Source organism: Blennius ocellaris (assembly GCF_963422515.1).
Source record: "Blennius ocellaris genome assembly, chromosome: 11".
NCBI lineage: Eukaryota > Metazoa > Chordata > Actinopteri > Blenniiformes > Blenniidae > Blennius > Blennius ocellaris.
The window spans coordinates 19,337,971-19,358,592 of NC_137660.1; the positions used below are offsets into that span (position 1 = coordinate 19,337,971).

The 20,622-nt window shown below is 38.7% G+C and overlaps 4 protein-coding genes across 4 annotated transcripts; 2 read left to right on the forward strand and 2 right to left on the reverse strand.

Moving 5' to 3' along the window:
* Positions 1 to 192: 192 nt before the first annotated feature.
* On the forward strand, positions 193 to 1,032 carry ch25hl1.2 (cholesterol 25-hydroxylase like 1, tandem duplicate 2; the record flags this gene model as incomplete). Its single annotated transcript, XM_080504734.1, has 1 exon — positions 193 to 1,032. One exon carries the CDS (start codon positions 193 to 195, stop codon positions 1,030 to 1,032), a length of 840 nt encoding a protein of 279 aa, XP_080360860.1.
* A 1,152-nt stretch (positions 1,033 to 2,184) lies between these two features.
* tspan3a (tetraspanin 3a) lies at positions 2,185 to 7,138 on the forward strand. The gene is made up of 7 exons (XM_080504901.1): positions 2,185 to 2,333; positions 4,200 to 4,391; positions 4,571 to 4,645; positions 4,823 to 4,924; positions 5,040 to 5,192; positions 5,448 to 5,531; positions 6,386 to 7,138. Exons 1-7 carry the CDS (start codon positions 2,271 to 2,273, stop codon positions 6,476 to 6,478), a joined length of 762 nt encoding a protein of 253 aa, XP_080361027.1. The 5' UTR covers positions 2,185 to 2,270; the 3' UTR covers positions 6,479 to 7,138.
* A 978-nt stretch (positions 7,139 to 8,116) lies between these two features.
* Positions 8,117 to 16,277, reverse strand: pstpip1a (proline-serine-threonine phosphatase interacting protein 1a). Its single transcript, XM_080505143.1, has 15 exons — positions 16,221 to 16,277; positions 14,549 to 14,649; positions 14,370 to 14,444; positions 14,145 to 14,179; positions 13,928 to 14,034; positions 13,717 to 13,779; positions 13,089 to 13,193; positions 12,604 to 12,649; positions 11,839 to 11,918; positions 11,295 to 11,393; positions 11,097 to 11,193; positions 10,846 to 10,933; positions 10,681 to 10,766; positions 10,127 to 10,215; positions 8,117 to 10,045 (listed from the first exon to the last, which is right to left on the reverse strand). Exons 1-15 carry the CDS (start codon positions 16,248 to 16,250, stop codon positions 9,914 to 9,916), a joined length of 1,233 nt encoding a protein of 410 aa, XP_080361269.1. The 5' UTR covers positions 16,251 to 16,277; the 3' UTR covers positions 8,117 to 9,913.
* On the reverse strand, positions 16,011 to 19,472 carry rcn2 (reticulocalbin 2). Its single transcript, XM_080505144.1, has 8 exons — positions 19,428 to 19,472; positions 18,951 to 19,091; positions 18,725 to 18,827; positions 18,446 to 18,642; positions 18,248 to 18,361; positions 18,035 to 18,128; positions 17,742 to 17,881; positions 16,011 to 16,904 (listed from the first exon to the last, which is right to left on the reverse strand). Exons 2-8 carry the CDS (start codon positions 19,089 to 19,091, stop codon positions 16,761 to 16,763), a joined length of 933 nt encoding a protein of 310 aa, XP_080361270.1. The 5' UTR covers positions 19,428 to 19,472; the 3' UTR covers positions 16,011 to 16,760.
* Between the last annotated feature and the right edge of the window lie 1,150 nt (positions 19,473 to 20,622).

The following is a 20,622-nucleotide window of genomic DNA, read 5'->3' on the forward strand; positions in this document are numbered from 1 at the left end:
GGGGTTGATGTGGCATGAGGCCGGCTACATGCTACCTGTGACCCCGGTGAATGAATAATTTGTTTTTGCTCCACTGTCACTTGACACCACACTGAGAGTGAGGCACAAGCGCACCCTCACAGGACTAATGTTGTTCTTTCTGGCTGAATCAACTGCCTTCCTCACATCAGTGTAGTGGTTTTTACTTAAGGAATGGATCTTGCCGACACAAGGGCACACGCTTGGATAAACAGCTTTGGGAAAGATAACTTGCTGCAACCAGTATGGGACAACCTGAGACTCAACTACAGGGACTACTTGAGATCTCCTCTCTTCCCTGTTGTGCTGACGGTTTCCTCCTACTTTATCATCTGCATCCCTTTCCTGGTGTGTGACATCATGGGAGACAGGTGGGGATGGGTGCAGCAATTCAAAATACAACCAAGCCGCCGGCCTACAGCCTCTACGCTGCTGCACTGTGCCGGCGTCACCTTGTACAACCACGTGTTTCTCGTGCTCCCGGCCTCAGTGGCCCAGTGGGCATGGAGACCCCCGGTGGACCTGCCGGACCAGGCCCCATCCCTGTTGGAGCTGATTGCCGGGGTGATAAGCAACCTGTTGCTCTTTGACTTCCAGTATTACATCTGGCACCTGCTCCATCACCGGATCCGCTGGTTGTACGTCACCTTCCACGCCATCCATCACAATTACTCGTCCCCCTTCGCCCTCGCCACCCAGTGTCTCGGTGGGTGGGAGCTCGTCACGGTGGGCTTCTGGACCACCCTGAATCCTGTGATCTTACGATGCCATCTGCTCACCACATGGGTCTTCATGGTAGTACATGTGTACGTTTCCGTTGAGGACCACTGTGGCTATGACTTTCCTTGGTCCACATCGCGCCTGATACCGTTTGACATTTATGGAGGGCCCAGCAAACATGACGTGCACCATCAGAGACCCAACACCAACTTTGCTCCACACTTCAGTCACTGGGACAAGATATTTGGGACACATGCTGATTTGAGCTTGTCCAATACTAAAGCTATGAACTAAAGCCGGCACTTGCTTCACAAATGGAGTAAATTCAAAGATATAAAGTAGAAAAAAAAAACAAACACTTAAAATAAATGGACATGTTTTTTTCTGAGAGAACTGCGTGCTACAGTTGATACTGAGAAAATATTTTTCTTTGCTTCATTGACTGCTAAACTTCATATTTCTATTTAGATGTGGACTGGGAGTGTGGTATTAGCTGCTCTGAGATTTTCAGGATTAAGTTCGCATCTGTCAAAGAAACCATACATGTTCTTTTTGTATGGAGTTTAGATGTTCTCTGTCGGTGTGCATAAGATTTCTTTAGATAGTCTGGACTCCTTCAGTCCAAAGGCAAGAATTTTAGGTGATTTGATCTCTCGAAATTGATTTTATTGTGAATGAACAATGCATGTGTGCGTGATACCGTCTTGATACTGGAGAATAAATAACATTAAATCTTTATTTGTATTTGTATTCCATGCATTTTTTAATTTTTTTTTGTCAAGGTCCCAGGTCAGTGAGCCTGATCCCGGGCTAACAATAGCTGAAGGAATGATGGGCCATTTTATCACAGAGCAAATACACACTATCAGTAAAAGAAAATCATGCAAACTTCTTGGACTCAAATCAGTTTCACTCAGTCCTAACCACTGCCCCATAAAATTTACTTGGTGATGCTCATGACCTCTAGTCTAAAAGACATCTTGGTGTTGTGATATAGTTCTGCTTTTTCTCACGAAGCATGAGTTAAAATTATAAAGAATGAACCAAGTAAAAAGTTTAAAATACTTGGAAAAATATGTGCGATGAATTTAAAATAATAATAAAAAAAAAAAAGGTTTCTCAGAATGAACATTTCCTGTTTACTGTAGTTCCTTTTTTTTGTTTTGTTTTTTTAGACGAAAGGACAGACTGAAACCAGTAGATGTCAGCAAAACACTGCCATTGCAATTTTGGGAACACTTCCACGTGCTCATTTTTTTTATTTTCAAATCACAATAAAATACTTATTTGAGCTGCACGTATTAGATGTAAGACATGCTGGTAATGCACTTTCTACCATACGATGTTTTTTTTTTTGCTGCGTGTGGCGGTGAGCCCGTGCGTCTTTTCAGCTGTTGAGTTTACGCAGGTGGCGCTGCAAACAAATACGCACACGCATTGCCAGCGGCGTGTGGAGCAGCTGGTGGAGTCATGTCAGAGTAGAACCTCGCATCATTTCCGGGCTCAGACAGCGCAAACAGCCCGTGCTGGAGATGGGGCAGTGCGGCATCACGTCGTCGAAGACCGTACTGGTCTTCTTGAACTTGATCTTTTGGGTAAGTGCGCAGCTTTGCGGCACTTTTGAAACATGCGTCATGGCGCAGCAGCTGTTAGCTTAGCTGTGTGTGTGTGTGTGTGTGTGTGTGTGTGTGTGTGTGTGTGTGTGTGTGTGTGTGTGTGTGTGTGTGTGTGTGTGTGTGTGTGTGTGTGTGTGTGTGTGTGTGTGTGTGTGTGTGTGTGTGTGTGTGTGTGTGTGCGCGTGTGCGTGTGCGTGTGCGTGTGTGTGCCCGCTGCAGACGACCCTTCCTCCAGCTCTTTGTTGGATCAAAACATCCGTTTTGTTTTGACGCAGTGGATTGAATGTTTACAATGTTTTACTGTGTTGTTGAAGTTGATCCGCCACTTTTTGACTTGATCATCAAAACACCAGGAGAAAGATGAGATCACTCACTTCAGTACAGATACAGACCATATATTTTTTTTAATGGTAAAAGTCGTTAAATCGTCATTTAAGTGTTCGTACTTGTACAGGTGTGTTGTTTTACTCGTCATAAAATAAGATATTGTTACCAGAGTAACTGATTACTGCAATTCAGTACTCTTAGGGAATATATTTTTCATTTATGCCATTTTGCTCACACTTAAGCAGATCACATAATTAAAATTATACTGATGTCATTATTAATTAAATGGTTTTTTTTTAATACTTAGATATGCATTTTGTTGGCAATTGTTGTATTATTTTAAGAGAGAAAACTTCTCATCTACTTTATTATTTGTATGAGAAAGATGCTTTGAATGTAGCTATTTGATACAGGTGAATTGCTTATGTCAACAATATAATTAAACATTCAACAGTGTAAAGCTAACTATTCTTTCTGTCAATATTTGAATCAAAAGCCACAGATGATACTCACGCTTATTTGGAAAAACTGGCAGCAAACCTTATACGCAGCCTTCTTTTGATTCAAACCCTCAATGTAAAAAGCTCATTTCATTATTATGAAAGACAAAGAACAAGAGGAGATGTTCACTTTCATAAAGGTGTGGTCAGAAAGGTTTTTCTTCTCTTGGCATACAAACCATTTCTCTCAGTAATAACACACAGACCTCAGGTTAGCAAAAGGTGAAACTGTTGGCCTCAATTTCCTTACTTGGGTCCAAAATATGATTTATTAATACGTATGTGTAGCTTCTCTGCTTGGTACTGAAGCTGGACTCATGTTCTTTAGATGAGAGTTGGAGGTCCTGGAGTCGTGGATGTTTTCATCTCCCCGCTCCCACATTCCTGAATCTATTCAATGTGTCACCATAGAGCTCAGCAACAATAAGTTGGCAAAAGCCACTCCTTTGAAGCAGGAACCACATCGATTGGTGGACCTCCAGAAAAATCGAACTCTTGTTTAGTTGATTTATAATTCATTCTCTTGATCCATTAATATTATAATAAACATATTTTTAGCCTGCAGTGTGTGATTTGGCCGTGTAATGTTTTGAATGTAAAGCTTCATCTGTAATAAAAACCTGCTTTTGCCAAATGAAATTAGTGAAAAGACAACCTTAAAATTGACAACGTTCTCAAGTGGACATAAGAACTTTATAAAGGTTTCAGAAAACAAAGATAAATAATGTTGTGTTTGAAATGTTGATTATAAATACTCATGCAAAACCAAGTGTCTCACGCTTCTCGGTTTCAGTCCTCCAGATGTTTTAACGGACGTGCCGCTCAACACAGACGCATTGAAAGTACTTTCAGTTATCCCATGTTAAGTCGATTAATTTGCAAAGATAAAAATATTGGTGAAACACAGATTTCTATCCGCTTACAGGAACCACACTGAACTCTCCGTCGGCCCCAAGGGAACGTCGCCTCTGCCAGCGATGGTGACGTTTTCTTCTTCTGTTTTTCCTGTCGTCTTCAGGCGGCAGCAGGCATCCTGTGCTACGTTGGAGCCTATGTCTTCATTACATACGACGACTATGACCATTTCTTTGAAGATGTGTACACCCTGGTCCCGGCGGTGGTCATCATCGCTGTGGGAGCGCTCCTCTTCGTCATCGGGCTCATCGGCTGCTGTGCGACAGTGAGAGAAAGTCACTGTGCTCTTACAACGGTCAGTAAACTGATTTAGCCGCTGTAATCTTAAAGAATCAGTGACTATGTACGGATCTATCATATATTCTTATATGTATATATTTGCGTTATCAGTAACATAAACATGCAACCTAACAAACCACTTTTTTCAAGTGTCTGTGCTCTTGTTTGTCCTAAATCCTGAAATACAATCCACAGTTTGTCGTCATTCTGCTGCTGGTGTTTGTGACAGAAGTAGCTGTGGTGGTTCTTGGATATATTTACAGAGCAAAGGTGAGACATGCAGTCAATACACTTGAAGTGACACGGCGAGATCTTTCTCATAAAACTCATAGTCGGCCAAGCTTGTGACAGAAGCCAAGAAATTTCTGTTTGCTGCAATGGTGACTCATGTTGTGTTGACTGGTCTGCCAACAAACAGTACAGTCTGAACCCTCCTAATTAATTTAGGTTGAAGACGAGGTTAACAGTTCCATTCTGAAAGTCTATGATGAGTACAACGGCACCAACAGCAACGCGCAGAGCCGTGCCATCGACTATGTTCAGAGACAGGTGAGCACAAATATCCCGTTTCCTCCACTGCCCGGCTTCTGGTATCGTTTGACTTCTGGGCCAGTTTGCAAATAATTGATGCTGCCCTCGACTTTTTTTCTGTTTCCATTTGCAGCTTCAGTGTTGTGGCATCCACAATTATTCAGACTGGCAGAATACACCCTGGTATAAAGAGTCCAAAAACAACAGCGTGCCCATCAGCTGCTGCAAAGCTCCTGTTGGAATCTGCACAGGGTCCCTAACTCATCCTGAAGACCTCCACCAAGAAGTACTTTGTCCTTTGTCTTATGAATGAAAGCTGGCTGTTTAATTCATGAACTTGCTTTAGTTTTCTGAGCCAAAGGATGAACATTGTGTGTGTTTGTGTGTGTGTGTTTGTGTGTGTGTGTGTGTGTGTGTGTGTGTGTGTGTGTGTGTGTGTGTGTGTGTGTGTGTGTGTGTGTGTGTGTGTGTGTGTGTGTGTGTGTGTGTGTGTGTGTGTGTGTGTGTGTGTGTGTGTGTGTGTGTGTGTGTGTGTGTGTAGGGTTGTGAAGCTCTGGTTGTAAAGAAGTTGAAGGAGATCATGATGTACGTCATCTGGACCACACTGACATTTGCTGCCATCCAGGTATTTAAATGGTGTCCAGATATCGTCTTCCATATGTGAGTTGCCACACTTTGCAATAGTGACACTAAAAGCCCCGTGAATGGAGAAAAAAAAAAAACATATTTCCCTGATGGGAATCCTGTGCCCGTGAGCTGATTATTTATTACTTCATCTGTGCCAAATTATATATATATATATATATATATATATATTTATTTTTTTAATTTTTTTTTTAAGATTTAGGATTGGAGTATTTACATGTCGAAATCAAGGTCACTTGATGAACTGCGTAAAAGTTGGCAGTCATACACTAAGACTGATATGTTAAGTTGATATCTTAAACACTCACCGACAGCCGAACCCAGGTTGAAGTCACAAGTTCAAGTTGCGGTGTTATCATGTTGGAGACGTTCTCATAGTTACGAGAACACAGCGAGATAAACCAAATGCACAGTCACAGTCCCTGTAACAGTCCCTGCAGCCTTTTGTACTGTAAATCCTCTTCTTTTACTTTGAAACGGACAAAAAGCCACTGACTGAGCAGCAGGGATACAGTCGTCTCAGTGTCCTTCATTCACACAGAGGATTTATGGGTTGCTTTGCTCTCATGACCCCACTGACGTTTCACTGGTACTGAATGGAAGACGACTGATTTTTTCTTTTTATATATATATATATATGTAGATTGTAGATTGTAGAGTTTGTGTTACTTTGTTCTTGGCAAACATTTCCAGGAAGATCACTTTTTTTCCCCGCATAGCTTCGAGCAGAGTTTAACCTAACTATGGTTTAAGTCATGAGCAATACAACCAACACCTTGAGGCCCTCTGTGGCCTGAAAAGAGATTTTTAACCGGGACGTGGTTTTTCCTGCAGATGCTGGGCATGCTCTGTGCGTGTGTCGTCCTGTGCCACAGGAGCAGAGATCCCGCCTATGAGCTTCTCATCACAGGAGGCACTGTTGCATAAAACATTTCCCGCTGTAACACAACACGTTTGGTGAGAGCATGAACATGATATTCCAACACTAATCTTAACCACCTTTTAACCTATTTTCCCCAAGAAGCTTCCAGCCAAACTCCTGACAGGCTGACGTTTGTCCTTCCAAAATCCTAATCTGGACATTCTCATCTTAGTTTGCACTCTGTGTACAGCTCATGCATATTTGATTCTATACATATTTAATCTGTTATGTACTTGATTGAACTATTGTATCATCTCATCCCCTCTATCGTCACGTCTGCTGCTTCTGCTCAAGAATGACTACTAGTTTTATGGCTCACATAGGATTTAAACCTCGCCTTTGACCAGCATTGTTCTCTAAAAATAAGTAAGACCACGGCTCAAGTCAATAGCACGGCGTGTTTTTGTGCACAACCAATGTATCTTAACCTACATGTGACTTATTTAAAGAATGCAACCTTTGGTACTGTATGTCAAGTATTTTAAGTAGAACTTTTTAACTGGACTTTGTCTCTTCGCAGTTTTCTTTGTTTTTCTCTCGAGTGTCGACTTGTAGTCCAATAATTGGATTTATTGCTGTGAAGCAGAAGGCAAAACCTAACAATGTCAATGAAACATACGGAAGATGGAAGTTTAAAGTTAAATTAAATATGTTCTTTGGTTGGGTTTCTGAGTGTTGTGTCATAAATTGATTTTTTTTTTTTTTACACACAATGAAAGTTGCTGGTCGAGGTGTTTCTCGTATCGGACAAATCGTTAGATGTTTTCATAAACAAATACTCCAGAGCTCAAATATCCTTTGATCTTGGTTTGTTTCAAGTGTGGGAACATGAGTTTGAACTACTTTGTGCAATTCAAGCTGCACATGCTTTGTTTCAAGTAGTACTTTTGTAGTTGAGTGCCAGACCCAATGTACGATATTCACTTTAAAGGACAAATGATTTAAGAATTAATTTTGTGCTCCTTTGATGTTTTTCAATTAAAATATAGGATAACTTAAATTAAATCTCTGTATATATAATCTATTAATAGTTCTTTGTTTTTTGTTACAGCTTTAGCATTTTTTTTTTTATCTGTCTCTTACAATCAATTCTATTCTTAAGTTGTGTATTTTAAGCAAACAGAAGTTCCTCATCAACCACGCAGATCAGAGTTGAGCTGCTGTGGCAGAAAGTCGCTGAAATCATTAAAATAGTTTTACTCTCTCGATTTCAGAAATTAAAAAAGAAAGTTTGGTTACACACACACACTTAAACAAATAAGCAATTGTGAATTCATTGATGTATTCAAACTAAACTGTATTTTCCAATGCATTTAAATTGCATTCCTTACTTCCGCTAATGTTTTAACTTCCGAGAAGGTTTCTCTGTTTGGTAGATGTTCCTCGTAAGTTAACCGTCACTGTGCAAGTTCACACAGAGTGTCAGGGTTGAAAGACTTTGCGTTGGTCATCTGATAAGACAGCAATGTCACACGCTGCAGTGCAACCAGATAGCCTTGAACTAAAGAGGGAAGAGCACTCAGACAAACGATCTGAAAGGAGTCCCCGATCTGAGGTAAGAATAGTCTTTTATAGAGGGAATGCAGGAGACGAGGCTAATGCAGAATCCATAGCATTTTTCGTTGAAGTAATGGGCAGAAAATACAAGAATTTGTCTTTCACATCAAATAAATACAAACGGTCTTCTATAGATTAAGAATACAAACAATTCACAATTACATACAAACCACAATCTTTTCCACTTATACAGGGCATTACAATATATCTTCTCCACGCGGTATGAGTGGCATGATCATGTGTAAGATACCAGATATTCTCTCAGCTGTCACTGGTATGAGAAGCACTCAACACCAACTTTGAATACATAAGTTCAGTTCTCTACTCATGCCGATGTGTCGGCAGAATCCTACTTTTGTCCTATTTGAAAAACGTTATTGTGGAAGAATCAAGAAAATGAGATAGTGTCTGCACAATGCAGGGGGCCCCTATGTGCATTTATAAAATGACATGTAAAAAAACAGTAAATTTAATTTGGTTTAAAGCGGTTGGATAGTAGAGAATTATCTGTAGAGGTCTTTGTCTTGCCATCAAGACAGGTAAGCCAGCCAAGAAAAGAAAGTCTTGAGAAGAAAAAGAGCCCAATTTAATGCGGTTGGCCTTTTTCCAGACTTGATTATTCTCTTTGAAATGTCTACTAGTTTATATAGAGGACTCAAATAGACCTGCATACCTCTGTGGCTCATGTACTTTAAAAAGAACAAGGGAAGTGCATGCAACTTCATTTCAACGTGGTAATTTGTTTTAATCGCAAAACTGATGTAACTGACAAAAACAAAAAATACCAGTAGTCGCCAGTTGCAACCTTTTTATTTTCGAAGTCCAACACGATTACATAAGCTGTGTTTGCTGTATTTTTTTAAGGCTCTTTGAAATTTGATGAAGTGGAAGGTTGCAGAATCCCTGACTTTGGGCTTGCTGAAGTACTTTATGTTGGCCACTAGATGGATATCCTATTTTATTAAGGCTTCAGAACAGAAGCCCTTTGTATTTACAGTTTTCAAGATAGTCTTCTAAATTGATGACACGTTTTTATGGTGGTATTTGGTGTTTTTCTTAATTTAATGTTTGTGTAGATTTATCTAAATGCTGTGAAAGGTACCTGAGACTGGAAGTTACTTGGCTTTCTTTTTTCAGTGTTTATATTTAGAATACCTGAACTCCAGAGAACAATATTTAAAGATAAGAAACATGGATGTTGATGTTTCTCATTTGTTGCCAAAACCACAACCATTGACTTTACCGGAAGTTGCTGATTTATTACAGGCTCACCTTTGAGGGTTCCTCATATTCAGTGGTAATGAAGGTAAATTGTTAAAATCTAGTTTATTATTTTATTATAGTTTATATTGTTAATTGACCAATTTGTTGGTAAAAATATGTTGCATCATTTATTAAAGGAAAAAAAGAGGAATATTCAGTTTTCTTTTCATACAAGGGGTCATTTATCTTTTTTAACATGAGGTCCATTACAAGGACACCGATCAATAAAAAGTGTATTTAGTTTTTACAACTTCCCCAAATAATTGTATGTCTCATCATTAATGACAATAAATATTCATACTGTGCATCTGTAAAGGGTTTGAACATGTTTCAACTTGTCAAAGTCAGTAAACATTTTCTAATTGACCCTTTTTGTAACAGGAATCATTAACTTTTGCATCACTGACAACTACTTTAAACAGCTACTCACAAGAGCTACTGGGCTACTCGGCCACCCCTGGCTTAGACACACGGATCATTTTTAGATTGAAAAAAACTTTTTTGCACATGAATGCAGAACTGTTGCATGGAACCAAGATGTAAATTGATACTTGGGTCAAACTGTAAGACTGTTTGACATGCCACATGTGAAAATGTGTTAGTTCTACAGTGAAGTTCTCTCAGTCTTTTGAGAGATAGGAGCCAGGAACCAATCCTCTGAGGCCGTTTCTGGCCACCGTCCACCAGCCGTCTTCACCTCGTTCGAGGACAGCCACAACATCCCCGGCAGATATAGTGAGTTCATTTTCCGCCTGAAGAAGAACCGAGACAATCAGCGGAGGACGCTGCAGGTGAAGGGAAACAGTCGAAAGTGTCCGTGTTAATGAACTGACCTGTGCCACATAGGAATACAGTGCCTTGTATTCCTCAAAGCTCTCCTGACGGCCAGGAATGGATGCGTAGATGCCCTCTGATGTTTCTCCTGAGGAGAAATAATATTCACCGTGTGTCCACTGACAACTGTCGATTTCACGTCTCATCAAATCCTTGACAAGCTGAAGGTATAATTTGTTAAGCATCGTTTCCCAAAACTTTGATCTAATGTGAACCTACATCCCTGTCAGATGAGCAAAAAAGTCTTATTTAGCTTTACCAGCAACAACCCTCAATATGCTTCTTGATTGTGGTTTTAGACTGGATGTCATGGTAAAATTTAAGCACAAATGAAATCATTTTCCCCCCGCAAATGTATTTTTGAATGGGGCTACTCTTATAGCAAAATGACTTGTGCTTGCAGCAGGAGTGTTAATTTTTTTTCTTTAAAAGCAGAAGTTCCCTCGAGAATAAGTAGTGTGACAAGTGATGACTAATGGGAACTTCACTGGCTTTCACAAAATGTCATCACTTAGATATTACAACGTTATCAGAGAAAGCTTTGGTCCAGTACCTCGAGGTTGTGCAACTTGTTCATTGAGGCTGAGTTTGGATCCGGTGGGACAGGTTCCCTGCAATAGATTTGAAAACCTAGACAAACTGGAGAAAGTCCTCAGTCAAAAATTGAGAAAGAAAGAGAAGAGTGATCCTTTATTTGGTACCATAGTGTAATTGTTACCCTTTGATGACTCCCCCTACAAATCCATCGCTTCCATTTCTCTCCGTCTTGTCATTACTGCCATAGTAATTGTGAAATTCAATTGGCGCTGTGAACACACCAGTGAAATTCACACATTGAAATATGTGTTACATGCCGTTACACAATGCATCACCTATCTACTGTGCAACACTTGGCACAGTGGCTGAAAGAACAAGCCAAACACACAAATGCACAGAGCAGGAAGCTGTATAATCTGATGGAGGACCGACCTGGAGGGGTTGGGCCTGTGCGATTTGTTTCCACAAAGAAGTTGTTGTCAGCAATAATGTCACACTGTTCCAGCATTTTCCTGACGTTCTCGTAAGTCTGGAAAAAGCAGTGTATCCAAAATGATTTTTTTCAGCACGTTGTAATGACATAGTGAAGGTTTGCCCGACACGTGAGCGTGTGGAGCCGGCGGCACCCACCTCATCGTCCTTCACACACTGCACAGACAAATGGTTACAGTGAATCCACATAGCGTTTCTCATTATACTGAGACGGTCTTCTTCTTGCACCTGAAACATCTGCAAAATGACAGCAAACAATCCAAAAATAAACTCAGTACTGTATACAAGGGTTTCAGACATAGTGATGCAGCAACATGTTATTTAGCCTTTCTGAAAATCTGGACTTGACGCTTTCATGTAGTTATTTGACTCAACTCAAAATGCAGTTTTAATACAATTCCTCTTTTGTTTTTCATTTCTTGTATTTGCTGGCTTTGCATTGATCAGTGTCTCCACCAATAGACCTCAGTGGGATGTTTAAAGCTCTTCAATAGTACACATTTCTGTTATTAACATAGAAAGGACATTTTTGTTGCCGGGAAGTTTTATTAATGACTCACTGTATAATCTGCTAATGGGAAGTGTTACACATCCTCATTGACATAGCACATATTGCAACTGTCGTTCTGGGTTTGTACCAATATGACGAGAGCAGCCTGGGTACAGGGTGTTATTGCCATACCTCACAAGTGTTAATGTGTGTTGATTCCCACTCCTGACGGATCTTGTCAAGCTGTTCAATGTTGGACATGTACTGCTTCTCTACAGAGCAATGAAATCACCAGGAGAGAAGTCAAACTCTTCAAGCAAGCAGTTACCAATGCAAGCCTGTCCACTCTCAACTTGATACTCACACCACACATAGGTTTTCTCAAGCTAAGCAGCAAACTTTGTCATAGTATACATTTCTGTTACATTTATTCAGAATTGTTGCATTTAATATTTCCATTTCACCTAAAACATTCAGTTCCAAAACAGTGAGTCTAATTCAAAAAAATCAGTTCTGCCCTGCATTCAAAAAGTATTTATTGCAATTTTTTTTTATAAAAACATGACATGGAACAAAGTTTGCTGAGAAATAACAGTCTGCCTGCTTCTATCATAAATGTGTCCTTTATTTCACATATCAGTAATCTCTATAAGTCACAAATACTGTAAATGTAGGCGTTTCTTCTTTGTATATTAATCTAGCATTTCACAAGCCCTCAATTGATTGTAATAAATACATATAAATAAATAAATGTTCAATGTTAGTGAAAGATTAAAGTTTTTAGCTGTGAATTTTGTTGTTGTTTTATTACAAATTTCACACATTTCAAATGTGGGAGATTAAACTATCTCTAGAGTTCAAGAAAAAGGAAGTTAATGTGGCCACACTCAGAGAAGAAAGTTCTGGTAAACCACAGCAAGAGTCGGTTAGTGGACTCCATGTTGGATTTGTTCTTACCGGCATCCTGTGCAGCATCTTTGCATTGTTTGGATTTGTTGTTCAGCTAAAGAGCAAGAGAGAGCACAGACAGAATGATGAGCATTTATTCTATCCATCCATCTCCTGTATCACCTTGACCACATGTCAGGATCAAGGGAAGCAGGAACCACAAAGACACACAATCATTTGCTCACACACTATTTCATTCAGTTATTTTAGAGCACAAATAAACTAATTTATTGAAATTAAAAACTCCCCTAAAATAATAATCTTCAGATTAGATTAATAGACAGACAGACGGACAGACAAATCACAAGTTTTTGATCAAATATTTACTAACTTTAAAGAATATACCGATATATGATGGTTGTTCAGGTAGAATTCTCATTCATTCTTTTTTTATCGACTCCAATTTATGTGCTGTGAGGCATGAAGTGTTTCTTTTTGCGTTCATGTTACTGAAGCACCATTTTAAAGAAGCCTGTTGTGACGAACAGATTCACCTTCTCAATCTGTTTAGGCGAGGCTGTCGGAGTATTACTCATCTTCTCAGCCATTCGCTCTGCCTCATCCGTCTCCCTGCAGCGCTGCTCGTAGGATCTTTTAGACTGGGTGGGGAACAAAACAGAAACCATACCACCCATGCTTTGTTCTTCAGAACCTGACCTGAAGTACCCTCAACAGAAAAAAGGAGGAGGTCGGGGAAAGATGTCTGTCAAAAACAAAACATGTGCATGCAACACAAGAAAAAAAAAATGACCATATGTCATTTCCTTCCTCTCAGAAGCGAAAAGCATGAGCAGTTTAAAAAAAGAAAGCAATTTGCCTCTTACACATACCAGAAGTCTGGTGATGCCTTTTAAAAGCATGATCTCTGAGCATTTTCAAATCGGAATCTATTGTAAGTGCAATAGATTAAAATAACAACACTATATGTTAACACTGATCACATATTTTAAATGATAAACATCTAACTTGAAAGAGAGTTCTGTTTTTCCCTTGTGGATCCCAAAGGCTTTAGCAATCATAAATCACATTTTAAAAAATCTTATAAGTGGAAGCAACGCATGTGAGAGACAAAAAAACAAACAAAAAAATACTAAGGTCTCAGAAGTCATAAATGGACCTTACATCAATTGTTTTCTTGTAAGAGGAGACTTTTGCCTTCTGCACCTTCTCCATTGCGAGTTCAAACTAGAAGAAGAGGAAGAGAAAGATGCAGAAAAATTTTTTACCATCTTGAGGGAACTACACTGAGAAGCGGAAACTTATTTTTTAAATAAACTTTCCTTCTGCTGTATAAAAAAAATACAAGTTAATAAAAAAGGGAAGTCGTGCCTACCTTCTTTCTCTGTTCTTTCTGTCGTTCTCTGAACTCCTCCATCCTTTTAACCTCATCCTTCAGGAGCCCAGCCAGCTGAATGTGCAGGTTCCCTACATTTTCAATTTCTGGAAAAAAAAAACCCAAAACAATGCTCATATGACCACATAGAACTGAAAATATAAAGGCTGAGGCAAAATATAACATAGAAAATGAAACTAAAACGATAAGAGCTTACGTGTTTTCATTTCATCGAGAGATGTTCTCAAAGTGCTGTTGAAAACATGAGCAAAGAGGGTTTCTTTTTTTAAATAAACAAAATGATACGTCACTGCATTATTTTTCCATGATCGTCTTTGTTAAATATAATTAAAGCTGGCTTAATTCTGCTATGCCATTTATGGGCTGAAGCAATGACCATAAACACCTTGTATTCTATTCTGACATGCGTAGGTGTACCTACCAGATCTCATACAGGCCTCCTGCTTTGCGAGCAATTGCAATCAGTTCTTTGCCATACTTTTCCTCAGCTGATGCCCTACATCAGCAAATAAAGACAATCCCACAAAAGCACATTTAAAAAAAAGATTGTTGTGTTCCTTTTTGTACAAACTGGGTGAAAAAAAAAGTTCCAAAACCCACCTCATTTTCAGGAGATCTTCGAAGTCTTTGCAGGTCCTCCGACCATCAGTGAGTCTTTGAATTATAGCCTCAAAACCAACATTGCTGGTAAAGTTTTCTCCCTGGGACCATAAGATACCAAATAACTCATGCTCACAGTTTGAAATTATAGTTTTACTGTCTTTATCCAAGCCATACAACAATACATTCAATCAAATTGATACTGTCCATCCAAAAGAAAATGTTATTTTAACAGAGGTGCAAGTACATGGGTTAATTATTATTATTATTCAGCAAGTAGCAAAGGTTAAACTATGTTTAGGCTTTTATGAGTGCCAAGTAATTTTTTTTATGGGGCAAAATCATTGAATTATCGCTGCCGTACACTAGTAACTGGTAAAGTTTCCAGCTTCATAAATGCACCAGAGTACAGTTTATATTCATATTAAATTCACCCCAAATTGAATCCATATCCTTTCAAATGTACATTTTTGAAACGCAGTACGTGTGTTCTTTGAACAGAAAAATCTTGCTTAATACCAACATTTGTTCAGAAAACAAACTGCCATAATTTATTTTTTGAACTTTTATTTCTGTTGCAAATTGAATTGACTTGCTGCTCATAGTGCGCCGGGATCCAGCAACCCTGAACAGGAACAAGTTGTGTGGATAGACTGACTGCTATTAACAATGCAACTAAAGGTAAAAAAGTAACTTAATACTCTATACTGTAATAGTGTTTCAGAAAAGTTCTTTATACTTTTACTTGAGTATTTTTTTTTTAGCAACACCCTTATCTTGTAGTTGAGTAAACTCTTGGCAATGTGAACATTTTTCACTTCTGTAATTATATATCCAACAGAAAAAAAAACCTTCAAGCAAAAGCTCATTATTGGAAAATTACAGAACTTTAAATCAAGGTTTCTTAAGATGACAGGATGTTTCAGATATGTCTTTCCATACAGGGGTATATTGGTTTCATCTTCAGCAATATGGAAAGTATCGAATGTGATCATCTGAAAGGAAACGCCCTCAGTGACAGAAACAGCAAAAGTCCCTCTTCGTGTAAAATAACATATTAATATCTTATTGAGTGGGCAGAGTAAAAGAAATGCACAGAACTGATGTTTGTTGTTATGTTTACATTATAAAAAATCACACACGTTTATTTGTGTTCACAAGATATCACTCAAACAAACGAGCGGCTCTTCATTAAAATTGGTACATTTTGATTAAAGGAAGAAGCCATAAAATGTTCAAATCAAAACAATTGTTTCACAATATATTGTGTTATCTTGTTCTTTCAAATTATGAAATAAAAATCAGGTGAGGTCAGCTCAATCAAATAAATGAACAAAAACTAATTTGACACAGGAAAAATAGTTGTGTGTATGTTATTTTTGTTAACATTTGAAGTCACAGTCTCATGACAACAAAAAAGCAAAAGACGTAGTAAAAATAAAGAGTCAGACAACGAAAGGAGTTGTATTAATAACTGTACTCATCCTAAAAATGACAAAACACACCGGTTCAGAGCAAACACAGTTAGTCTGGACAACACAATTACAAAAGATGTCAAAAATCAAGTCTCTAACACAAACTTCACCACTGGCTTCAGTGTTCAGCAAACAATGTAACTTCCCTTCCAACTGCAGGCATCAACAAAACCATGAACAACAATGCAGTAACTCACCCAAAAGGCATCTTTATATTGTAATTTCATCTCGGCAGTGGTTCCAAACAGTCCTGGGTGAAGGATAATCAGCTTGAATACACCCTGGAACTATCTGCTGTGCAACAGACTGCTGCTTGACGCAAGCGAGGCGGGTCATAACACATTCAGGAAATAAGTCGAACAGTGAAGCTTTCACTCACTCACTCATTTGGTTCAAATGAGGAAGAGCTGCTTTTGCCACGGCTGGCTAATCACTCGCACGCAAAGTGATACATTAACTGGTTGGCTTAAACACCAACCAAATGTGTTGTTATGTGGTTATTTCTTTTAGAAATGCAACAACAAATACAATCTTTACATTTTGATCATTTTACAGATAATTGCCATTGAAATACAATCCAATTTCAATAATGTCCACTCAAAAATACGGACAAATCCAATATCATATCTCCAATGTAGGTTGACAATTACCACGTCGAAGCTTGTTACTTTACACGTTACATTACACCATCAAAGGGATTAAAAAAAAATAAAAACTCTGCACCAAAAACCAAGTTGTTATAATTCATCGTGCGATGTGTGCAACTGCCTGCCATAATCTGTCACTTCGCTATTCATAAATGTTTCCTGATTCCCCACAACTTCAGCCTCCGAGATCTGCCCGTCTCCATCGTGGTCCATTTCCTCGATGAGGTGAAGAGCCTGACCAGAGCAAAGCATGGAAATCAATAAATCAGAGGCCATGCTGTTAGACCACACTGCGAGAACACAGACAACAAAGAAAGGAGCAAAAAGGGGCATTGAGACTTAATAATTGTAGTTTACAGGAATTCGTTGCGTTGCTTTTTTTGCCATTCTCATGTTGCGTTCCAACATTGGTAACAATGCATCAATTTCTTTCTGTATGTATTTCATTGCTCGCTCAGAACATAGTCATATATGTTCTGAGCGAGCAAGTAGTTATTTTAAAATTTTGATTTGTTTTCATTTTTACTAACAATTAAAAAAAAGAATGTTTGATAGAATAACTGGTCTACCACTTATTTCCATTTGACATAATGTTTTGACAAAAATATTCATTAAAATAGAAATCATGAATGGAAAAAGTATCCATCCCCTGACTCCCCAGGAGGGTTCTGGCGTCCCCGTGGGGATATTGAAAATAAATGCTCTGCAATGGTAGACACAGGCATACAGTAATATAATATATAATATTCTACACTCTTTTTTTTTTTTTTTTTTTTTATAATTGGAAGGTGTCATTCTTTTTATGTGTGTTTGTTAATATTTAGTCAACTTCAACATGTCTCGGTTGGTGCTTTTCCTGGCAAAATACCTATGCCCTTTTTATTTAAACATGCATTAATAACATAGGCTTAATAATAGATGATGTTGTTATCGTATTAACAGGAAGGTTTTCAAGCTAAAACCATACAGATACCAAAAATTTACATTTTATATATTAAAATGTTTTTCTTCTTGGATTAATTAAGTATTTCTATTCTATTCGCAAAAATAATTACAGTACATGACTCTTACTTCTTCTCTTGCTGAACCATAGCTATTAGGTGCGATCCAGCGGAGCTGCTCGTCTCTGTTCAGTTTGCCATCCTTATTGTGATCGTAGAGTTCTTTGAACCGCACGGTTTCTTCAATCTCCCACTGAGTAGGGGAATTATCTGAGAAAATAAATAAATAATAATAAAATAACCAATATATATATATATATATATATATATAAAACTTAGTGGGTGACACAATTTGGGCACAGTACAATAAACCAATGACAAACAAACTGACATCGAGCTTAACAATATTCTTTGAAGTCTTACCCTCGCCACGGACATCGCCAACAAATTCACTCAGAGTGATGAAACCATCGTTGTCTAAATCATATTCACTGAGCACATCTTCTATAGCAAAGTCCTATCAAAAAATGAAGGGGGGGGGGGTCAACTTTTACCTACATGAAATACCAAGTGCAGTCTTTCAGTGGATGGTAAAATCCATTATCGTATCAAGTTTGACCGAGTGGGGGCACTTACAGCCATGTGATCCACTTCAGAAGGATGTGTGAAGGCGAGAAATTCCGTTACATTCAGGCCTGGTTTGCCGTCCACATCAGCATAATCAAAGCGTCTTCTCTCCTTCAGGTGGAGCTAATGAGGGTATGAGTCAGTGTTAAGGTCAGTCGAGTGACATGTGAGGAACAAAATGTGACAGAGCAGTTGTAGCATGCTCACATGTCTGAGAGACGCTTCCTCCGGATCATCCAGGACAGCATTTTCATCAAAACTGATGAGCTGGTCGTGTGCGACTGTGTTGTATTCCTCCCACGTTACTACACCGTCTCCGTCCGTGTCAAACTCGGGGAATCGCTCCTCTGCATCATCCAGAGCATATTTTCTGTAGACGTGCTGAATCCAGAGAGTGATCTCCTCTGGGGAGAAAACAACCTTGCATTAAAAAAAAACCACCATTCTTCTGTTTTCATTGGCTCCTTATCAGAAACATGAATTTACCTGCACTTAGCAACTTGTCACTATTGGTGTCAATCTTTTTTACGATTTCCACCATCTTTTTCCTCTGATCGGCGGGGCTCAGGCGCCTCACTTCTTCGGTGCTCTACAAAGTGCACACAATGAGTGGGATTGGGAGTAAGTAGCTGGTAACTGAAGTTCATGAACAACACTGAAGAGTGGATTACAATACAAAAGAAAATTTAACACAAGAAAAATCTGAAACAACCTCCTCGCCAAGCAGGACATGCATGTCATGTTCAGGGTTGTGCTGCTGGCCGATATAGTGATCTTCATGCAGCTGTTTATGAGAGCTTCGTCCAAACCCCAACTGAAGTGACAGCAGGGCCCAAAACAAAGTGGCTGCCATCTGGAATGACAAAACAGGAAATAGAAATGGGAAACATTAGACTCTGCTACCTGGTGGCCAGCATGTGAAAGGTAACACACAGAGCCCTACTAAATCTACTGACACCTGCTTGTGAGATAAAGACAAATGCTTTTGCTGCAAGACCAATGGAGATGTTGGAAGATGTTAAAAGTTGAAGTAAATAAGACGCAACAGAGTCGCAGAAAAGCAACAGCGTTGGTTAAAACGCCTATAATCAGGCATTATTACAAACGGTGCAAATAAGTCGATAAATCATTAACTGTGACAAAACAAACAAACACATAATTTATGTAGACGATGATGTTTTGATATTACCTTGTAAAGTTGCCCGTTCAACGAAGTGATGTTGACGGAAGTGAGCTTCACTCTGGCGGAAATGTCGTCTTCTTCTTCTGCTTCTTTGAATTTGACAGACTCAACGTATCATTGGCCTATTGCTGCCATCTACTGTATATTTATGGGATCCGTTTGAATTTGAATTTCTAACGCAGAACGTTATTTTTTTTAACCATCGAAATCAGACTTGTGAATGTCAAAAGTCATCAAATTGTGAGCACCGCAGGCGTCACATCAGTATTCATAGTTTCAAATTATCATTCGCTTACCGCAAAAGATGCATTCAGCTCTACTGCTGTCCATTGTTTACAAGAGGCCTCAGTGGATTTACGTCACATTGATGCCACCTAGTGACTTTTGCGAGAAATACCTCATAATATCTCTAATTCTAGAATCAGAATCAGTGTTTTAAATATTTCTGGGGGAAATTATTTTAAGTTACAACAGTAGTCTTTAGAATTTCCCTGGGATTTCTAAAATATTTCAGTTTTATTCTATTTAGTATAAAGACAGTTTTCTGATCAAATACTTTCATTAAAAAGTATCATCACAAACACTTGTTTCAATAGCTTTACAAAGACTTATGTGATAGATTAATTAGATTCCTGAGTCTTTTTGTATTACTTCTAAACATTGACGATCCATAAGTGAAAAATGAAATGTGAAAAGAAATGTGTTGTTAAATTTGTGTTAATATTTTAAAAGTTCACCATATATGTTCTATCCAATGTGTCTTATGAGCGGATTTATGTTGAAAGCAGAGGATGTACAAAATAAGTACAAGCAGACCCAGCATTTCTTATACCAAAAGATTAAATCACACCACAATAGACTTTATTGTCATTTAGGGAAATCAACTTCTGGCAAGTGCTGAATAAACAGTCATGTAGACTGGATCACAGACCGAAGAAAACCATTGCAGGCAATTGCTATTATCTTGTTTTGTGAGGATTTGAGATGAGTAACACTAAACAAGCACAAGAAAACATACAATCGCCCCAGAGGTGCTTTAAATAAAGCTACGGTAGTTGAAATCAGCACACAGAAAAAAAAATGTTAGCTGGAGGGTGCTTCAGCAAAATCAAGTCAAGTTCTATTCAATGTCTTTTTTTAAGTAAACGCGTCCTCCAAGCCCCTGTTAAATCAGAGCCCCCCTCTACTGTGTAGAAGTTGC